This window comes from Aegilops tauschii, chromosome 3, assembly GCF_002575655.3.
Source record: "Aegilops tauschii subsp. strangulata cultivar AL8/78 chromosome 3, Aet v6.0, whole genome shotgun sequence".
Classification (NCBI taxonomy): Eukaryota; Viridiplantae; Streptophyta; class Magnoliopsida; order Poales; family Poaceae; genus Aegilops; species Aegilops tauschii.
The window spans coordinates 459,655,719-459,664,540 of NC_053037.3; the positions used below are offsets into that span (position 1 = coordinate 459,655,719).

General features: G+C 43.4%; 1 protein-coding gene across 2 annotated transcripts; it reads right to left on the minus strand.

The window, feature by feature from the left end:
* Positions 1–425: 425 nt before the first annotated feature.
* On the minus strand, positions 426–5,105 carry LOC109747097 (probable serine/threonine-protein kinase PBL1). 2 transcript variants are annotated; one of them, XM_020306183.4, is made up of 5 exons: positions 4,908–5,105; positions 3,239–3,889; positions 1,770–2,027; positions 1,531–1,650; positions 426–1,302 (listed from the first exon to the last, which is right to left on the minus strand). In XM_020306183.4, exons 2-5 carry the CDS (start codon positions 3,869–3,871, stop codon positions 676–678), a joined length of 1,638 nt encoding a protein of 545 aa, XP_020161772.1. In that variant the 5' UTR covers positions 3,872–3,889; positions 4,908–5,105; the 3' UTR covers positions 426–675. The 2 variants fall into 2 exon arrangements, with proteins under 2 accessions (XP_020161772.1, XP_020161771.1); XM_020306182.3 differs by having other exon boundaries at positions 3,239–3,892; positions 4,908–5,103.
* Positions 5,106–8,822: the final 3,717 nt, after the last annotated feature.

The following is an 8,822-nucleotide window of genomic DNA, read 5'->3' on the forward strand; positions in this document are numbered from 1 at the left end:
TGGAATTCCAAGGCTTTTGTGGCTCATACTCCTTCGTGTAGCCTCCACCGTGGACGTGACAATGAGGTGTAGAGCTAGCAAAACCAAATATTTTCACCACTGATGACACATCATCACCTCTTCTTGGCATTATATTACTGTGCCAGTCCAATCTACAAAACGCTAACACATCACCCTAATCAAGCACATCATGACTATACAGATTAAAAAGCAAGTAGGCTGGTCATGGTCAACAATTGCAACGGAGAAATCAACATTCCACAGAACGGAATTCAACATCGCTAACCGGCTGCTGCAGCATGATATCAACGTGTGGACAGCAGAACATTCAGTAGACCGCTATTATTCCACGGCTAGCAGCAACAAAACTTAGCATTCAAGAGAAGAAGAAACAGCTGAAATGTTTGACGGCGAGCAAATACCGACCGACCAACCAACCCACGTTTATTGCATAGTGGGGTTACAAGCCCCACTCAACACACACTTCTTCCATGACCCCCATCCAATCAGAGAACGACAAGTATCTACAAGCTGGTTCTACTATCTACACTTCACTCTGCCCTTTTTCACATGTCCTTGCAACATATATCCCATAGCACTGAGATCACTCGCTAGGCTAACCAAAACAACAAATAAATCAAGGCAAAGAGAAGAAATCCGGCACTATATGGACAATCAAAAACCCTCGACGCCAGGTCTCCGCATGATGTTGGGGGGCGATTTCTTGACCGAGCTTACCCTGGGGTAGTCCAGGGTGATGATGGAAGAGCAGTTCCTTGGGGGAAGTAACGCGGACGTTGATGATCTCGGTGACACCAGGTGTTGGTTGCGCGAAGGAGGCGACGGCGAGAAGGTCATGACAGGATGCTGAGGAACAATGCCGTTGAGACTCGTGGATTTTAGCATCACTTTCCTCGGTGCGGCGGACGGTACTTGAAGAGGATACCGGCAGGGGACCTTTATGTCCTGGACGCTTGCTAGAGACTCCACGACGGCCCTCATCGTAGGCCTTTCGGATGGATCCCTATGAAGGCACTTCAGAATGATGTCTGCCACAGTCCTAGCAGCCTTGGGAGGAAAGCGTCCTTTTATACGGGGATCCATGATGAGGGATAGACGACTGTCGTCGGTGAGGAAAGGCCTACCCCACTTGACAATATTACGTTCTTCTTTGGTGGAACGTACATCAAGGTTCTTCCTTCCTGTTATTAGCTCGAGCAAGACGACTCCAAAGCTCCATACGTTGCTCTTGGGAGTCAATACGCCTTTCTCCAAGGTTTCCTCTGAGAGGTTTGTAGCAGTCTGCCCAAGAATAACATCTCCCGTAAGCGTTGGGATGTTGACGAGTAAATGAACATAATGCGATGTATTAATATTATTTCCATCTTTTTTACTGCAGTAAAAGCATGCAAGCCAGAACCAATGTAAACTGTGGAGGAACATGCTGTGTAAACCTATAATATATAAGGCAGTTTGTGATTCCACGACAAAGAACTTCTACCATGTTTTCAAATTTCAAAAGGAACTTACCACAGATGCCTTAGATCTTTCCTCCTCAGAATTGAAGCCAACACAACCATATCCCAACAGCTTTGCAGTGAAATCTTTCTCTATTTGGATGTTTGAGGTTGAGAAGTCATCATACATTGCCTGTAAATAGAAATGCATGTTAAAATATATAAGAAATAATTATCAAACAAAGTGCAAGAGAACATGGTAAATTTAAACCATAACTTCTTGGTCATGTCAAAGGGTTTGGATCAAGTTACCTGAAAGGGTCCTTCATCGTGTAGGAAAGCTAGACCTTTAGCAGCACCAAGGGCAACCTTCAAACGTGTAGACCAGTCCATTAAACGACCTTCCGGTCTTCCAAAGAGTAACCTGTCTAAACTGCCATGATGGAGCCGCTCATAGACCAACATCCTTTCATTAGATTCTTCTCTTGCATGATAGCCGATGAGTTTACATATATTGGGATGTTGAAGTGATGCCAACGTATTTACTTGCACCTTAAATTCTTTGAAACTCTGCAGTGGTGAAAAATATATTGCATCAGTGCCTCATTAGTCAAATTTTCAATATTACAACAGGATGATCCAAGAAACATAGTAGCCATGGCACGCAGGTGGCAATTTCTCTAAAATGGTGAAAGGTGTCCGGTTATCTAGAAGGTCTAACCAACAATCTCGACTAATAGTTTTTTTTGGAGATTCCTTAAATGTCGACATCCAGTAAAGCTGGACGGGACATTACCAAGGATCATTAGGCAAAGTCATTCGCGTTGGCGTCTGTGCTTTATTATGGGCAGTCTGGAACTGCAGAAATGATTTGGTTTTTAACAGATCAACGAACATTCATTTTTTGCAGGTTATCTTCAGGGCCACAGCGTTGATCCGTATGTGGTCGCTACTCACTCCGACGGAGGCCAGGGAGCGTTTGGTTACTGCGTCTACCCGATGGGAGATGGTAGCTCGGGATATTTTCAACCGGTTTGGATGGCGGTCATGTAATAGGATAGGCATGTAGTGCTCCTATTTTTTTTTGCCAGCCGGTTGTGGCTTTTCTGTTTAGCTCTTATGAGCGTTTTGTTTTTTTTTCATACTTCGAGACTTGGAGACTTGTTGCAGGTTTTTATTAATAATATGAGCCGTATGCGTCTTTCTGATGCAGAGGCTGGGGTAAAACCCCTTTTCGAAAAAAAAACCTTGGAGAAAGTAAATCTCCACTAAATCGCTTGCAAGAGAAAGCATGAAACACCCCCTCCCAAAAGAACATTGCTAGTGAACGAACAGCTCACAAGTGATAAAGCGAAGATTGATCATGAAGGGGTACAAATATCACATAGTGAAGAGAACAAGGACTATCAAACACATTGTCTGCCTTCAAAGCGTGCTATGTTATGGTCCTAAGTTGTATTTGCAAAATTAAAATCAGCCTATTTCTACAGGGGGCAGAGTTGCATCAATAAGCATAGATCACATGCCTAGATGTAAACAGAAGGCCACTCTAGCCTAAGTTCAGCTTTGTAAACAGAACAGATACTGCAAACGTAATACATTCATGGTGGATAGGAAAATTTCTCCAAGTTATCACATGGAAAGAAAAAAAAATAGTAGGTGTGCCAGAAAATGTGTTGGCGAACAGGCGGACTAGCAAAACTGTGAGGGAAATCTCCATGACCGTAACATCCAAAATAAGAAGGGTAAGTATTACCATGAAACTTGATAGAAAACAGTACCTGGTTGGACGGGAGTAATCGGGCAACTATTGCTTCCATCTTCTTTGGTTCAACAAAATCATCCCTGAACGATGCCTTGTATGATGTCAAAGTCTGGGTTTCCGAGACACACTGATCACTAGAAAACCACTGGCAAGCAGTGGAAATCTCATCATACGAGAAGTTCTTAAGCCCATCAGACCTCTTCGGAGGCAGTGGGAGAGGACCTGAAACCTCAAGTGGCCCGCTTGCATTGATAGCCTTGAAGCTACCAAAGTTCCTCAAAGAACTGCCTTCTGGTGAGGGAAGAGGAAGGGGCAATGGATTTGAAAATCGATGCGCCTTAATAGCTCCTCCCTTGGTCCTAGAGTCATCCTGATCGTCAAATTCGGCATACGGAAGGCCATCCTGATCAACCAGAATCAGGCTGGAGGGAGCAGACAGCACACGTGCTCTGCTGTAAGAGACTTTATTGGCCGACTGGCAGATCTTTGGCCTGTTCCTGAAACTAGGAGGCGCTGACTGCAAAGATGGCACATGAGCCTCCGGCTCCGGGAGCCTCAGGGATGTGTCCCTTGCATCGCCATGCTTCTTGCTTGCAACAAGAGGGCTCTTCTTCTTCTTGGACCTCAGGCCAGTGAAGCAGCCCATCATATGCACGCCGACGAAAAGCTGCTGCAGAATTTGAAATAAGTTGCTGAATTAGCATATAGTAGCAAAAGTAACTGGTCCTGCATTGCATTACAGCGGTTAGCAGTTGGCAACACACACACAAGAAAAAGCTGTGGTGTACCGCATCTGCGTTGCTTACAGATTAATCCAGTACACCTAAGCTACAAAAAGGCACCAAGGCCTCGCACGAGCGGCCAACCCAGCTATGATTTTTTCCGATGAAGTACAACGACTATGAACTGATCTGTTTATATTTCACTTTTGTGAACGAGTAAATTCCTCAGCTGAAATGAAGCCTCCGAAAATCATTGCCGGAGGAGCAGAAATTACTTCTACCGTCCCAAGAACTGATCTACCCCCGGACACCAGCTAGGACCAAAGATACTACGTGGCCTGGCTGGTTCGACGCATTGGTCCACAGGCGCCACATTCAATTTCCAAACACCGTCCATTATTAATTTCGTCTACGATGCAGCTTCGCAGAAATTGCGCATGCCCACGGCAACTACAACTACTATCTATCAAGCCACCAACTCGGCAGGAACGGAGTTGAATGGTCAGAGCCCTCACCTAATCTGGCCAAATAACAAACTGGGTCAAGAGACCAGCTAAAATAAGCAACCATGCTCAACTGGGTAATTGACCCCACCAAACCCAGCCAAGAACCGGCCGTCCCCGGATTAACCGGAACATTTGACCAGCACGCGGTCGTAATGAGCCGCAGCTCATGGCCGGCAAGCCGAGAAGGGGGGGGGTCGCCGAAACGCTCAAGGCATCGCGTATCTCGCTCAAGAACCAGCATGCACGCCGAATCCTAAGCCTCCGTCCCCCGAAATCTACAATGCGAGGGGCGCGGGCGAGGAAACCGTCAAACGTCCCAGCGGCGCCTTTGAGCCGGCCCAAATGGAGAGAGATCCAGGCCGAGCAGCTCCCGAACTCGCGGCATGAACAGCAGACAAGGGGCTGAAGAAGCGCCCGTACAAACGGCGAACAGAACAAAGATGGACCAAGATCGCACCTGGAACCAAACGCTCCGGCGCCTGAGAATGGGAGGAGACTCGCGCGCTCCTCGGGCGGAGGCTGGCGTCTGGGGCGTCGGGGGAGGAGGACGGCGGGGGGCGAGACGAGGAGAGCGAATGGCGGGGCGAGGCAGGATATAGCAGCAGGAGGAGCTGCGGAGAGGGGGGAGAAAAGTAAAGAATGGAGGTGAGAGAGAGAGGAGGGAAGGGGATGGAGTAAGAAGAAGCGGCAGCAGGGGGTGGGCACTGGTCAAAGCCGGAGATGTTGCGATAGCAACTCCGAGGCCAGGCGGATTTTTATATTCCACCCTGTTACCGCCGCATTTTTCCAAACCGCCCTCTTCATTCGCGGCCGCAGAAATGTTTGGGGGCGTTTTCTAGGAGTAGCTTGAATGCTTGATGGATCCTTATTTTGTATTTTACCCCTCGGTGGTTTTGGAGCTGGTGAAAGCGTGAAGGCTTAGGTTAACTACCGGAAGAAAATACACCGGAGAAAAGGCTGTTTTGAATCCCGGATCCCATGGGAGCCGGTATTTGGGATTAGAGGCTAAAAAATATGTTTTCTTTTGCATATATAGATGTATGTAAACCATGCATTTAAACTATTTTATTGGTGTACAAAATATATGTGTGCCGAAATTTTTATTGACGCATTTTTTCCCCTTTAGCTATACTATCTTCCTAAGATGAGGTGTAGGAGGGGTTACGGCTGATGAACGGAAAGATAAAAGACCCCTTAGGGCACATAATCGGCTTCATGAAAAAAAGAAAATACCATAAATTTGGATACAGGAATGAAGAGCAAAACCCAGCAAAAGAAGGAACAGAAACGAAAATTTCGCAAATGGAGCAGACGTTCTAGTGGAAGCAAAAACGAAAACGAGAAATTTGTGAATGGATAAACGCTATAGTGGAAACGGAACATGTTTCCATGTTGAACACCCGGCGGAAACAGAAACGAAAATGAGAAATTTGTGAATGGATAAAACGCTATAGTGGAAACGGAACACGTTTTCATGCTGAACACCTGGCGGAAACATAAACGAAAATGAGAAATTTGTGAATGGATAAAACGCTATAGTGGAAAGGAACATGTTTTCATGCTGAACACCAGGCGGAAATAGAAACGAAAATGAGAAATTCGTCAATGGATAAAACGCTATAGTGGAAACGAAACATGTTTTCATGCTGAACACCTGTTGGAAACAAAAACAAAAATTAGAAATTCGTGAATGGATAAAACACTATAGTGAAAACGGAGCATGTTTTCATGCTGAACACCAGGCAGAAATAGAAACGAAAATGAGAAATTCGTCAATGGATAAAACGCTATAGTGGAAACGAAACATGTTTTCATGCTGAACACCTGTTGGAAACAAAAACAAAAATTAGAAATTCGTGAATGGATAAAACACTATAGTGAAAACGGAACATGTTTTCATGCTGAACACCTGGCGAAAAGAGAAAAGAAAAGTAGAAATTCGTTAATGGATTAAACGCTATAGTGGAAACGGAACATATTTTCATACTGAACACCCCGGCGAAAACAGAAACGGTAATGAGAAATTTGTGAATGGATAAAATGCCCAAGTGGGAACAACACATGTTTTAATGTTGAACAACATCAGGAGGAAATAGAAATGAAACGAAAATGTCATGAATGGAAAATATGTTCTAGTGAAAAACGGAACATGTTTTCATGCGAGCAGTCCACGAAAACCTAAACGGAAACAAAAAAAATCGTGAATTGTAAAAATGTTCCAGTGAAAACGGAACATGTTTTCATACTATAGAGCCGGCGGTTACATGAAAAAGTGAACCTTCGCGAATGGATAAACGCTCTAGTGGAAACGAAACATGTTTTCATGTTGAACACCCTGTGAAAACAGAACTGAAACAAAAAAGTTGCGAATGGACAAAATGTTCTAGTGGACCCCGCAAAAAAAGAATGTTCTAGTGGAAACGGAACTGTTTTTCATGCTGAACTCCTAGCGGAAACGAAAACGGAAACAAAAATTTCGCGAATGGAGAAAATGTTATAGTAGAAAAGGAACATGATTTCATGTTGGATACCCGGCGTAAACATAAACGAAAACAAGAAAATTCGAGGAGTGAAAACAAACTATTTATTGTGAAAAGATAAATAGATCGGAAAGGTTAGTAGGCTGAAGACTGCAAAAATGGAATGAATTGTCACAGATGTCATGAAAATTTCATGAAACGGAAAAATTCTACTAAGAGATAACATGGCATGTTTTCGAACTAAACACCTATGGAATGGTGTTTTTCTATTCATACACGCAAAAAAAATAAAATTGTCCATGTTATCATATATATTTAAGAGAGTCGTCTCCACTGACTTGTTTATCTTAACATGCAAGCATATTATACCATCATACAATTATGGATGGGATAAGGCTCACCTCAATATGCAACTATGCATGAAAATAGACCCATCACCACATTCAAGCATGCATGGGAAAATATTTTTTATTCTAGTATCCTACTTATATTCAATAATCATTTTTCAACTATACATAATCAATATGCTAAGTCAAGCAAAGTGTGTATCACATGAATTTGATAGCTCAGGCGGAAGGGCCGTCGCTCAACGGATAAAAGTTACTCTAGGGATAACAGGCTGATCTTCCCCAAGAGTCCACATCGACGGGAAGGTTTGGCTCAACATAGTCTAGCAGTTCAGTTCGACTCTATTTGAGTATGTTTTTTTCATTTTGGTTCATGTGTTATTAATCTAAATATTTATATTCTAAACAACCAAATTTCATCATAGTACAATTGATTCCGGCAATCATCTGCGGGGTATCATCTAGTTATTGTAGGTGAGCAATTTTAACATGGTCCTCATTGTAGATAGCCCACTCCAATAAACCATAAAACTTTAGCCCAACCACGGCGTGGGTATATTATTGGCTCCATTGCTTTGGTCGTAGCTATTGCTTTCATAAATACATTTTTCTTACTGTTATTTAGCGCAGACGTTACACATCCGGGGCCCAAGAAGCTAATTTAGTAAGATTTCGAGTTATCCCTAGACTGGATGATTGATTAGTACCTGCAATTCTCTCTTGTACAAGTGGGGCGTATGAATCTATTTGTAGTCGTATTATAAAACTGGATGATTTTGTAAGCTGTAAAGTTGAAAGAACCACGGAAATATTTACAGCCAATTCTCCGGTTGTAAAATGCTACTACCTCCGTAACCAAATACAATTCATTTTTGTAGTTCACTTGCAATAAGCTAGTCTACTATGTGTAGATTTTCCACGACTTTTAACCCTAGAACATGTTTACAGAACCCTATGGCAAAACTACCTTCTCCGCTTCTAATATGATTAGTACAAGAGAATTGTACAAGTGATATTGACGACTATAAGAGAATCGCAAAAATGTTTTCATGCGACATCAATACATCAATATTTAGTCATTTTCACCCTAGAGTAGATCAGTAGAAGTGCTGCGTAGATACCTTTTTAACAAGAGTCTTGGTGAATTTCAGAAAAAAAAAAAGAGTCTTGGTACTCCTTACTATAAACAGAAAATCATACGAGTAAAAGTGAAGCAATATATTCGGCACATATAGAGCCACAAGGGGTGGGCGTGTGAGCGGGGAGCACACGCCTCGGGAGAGGTCTACCGAGGAGCTTATTGCGTTTGGTGGGATCATGGATCTGGTATCGGCTAGCAGACGGGTCAGCAACCGGATCTAGGAGCAATCATATGCAGACGACCTGCAGTTGGGGCGTGCCATGAGGGCGGCCAAGCTTCGAGATGTCGAGGCAACTACAGGTATGTCTTTTAATAAGAGTTGTTCAATTATGCATTACTCTGAACATGAAATCATCGATAAGGCACATAATTTAGGAGTTTCGTTGGGATCGAATGAGAAGGAA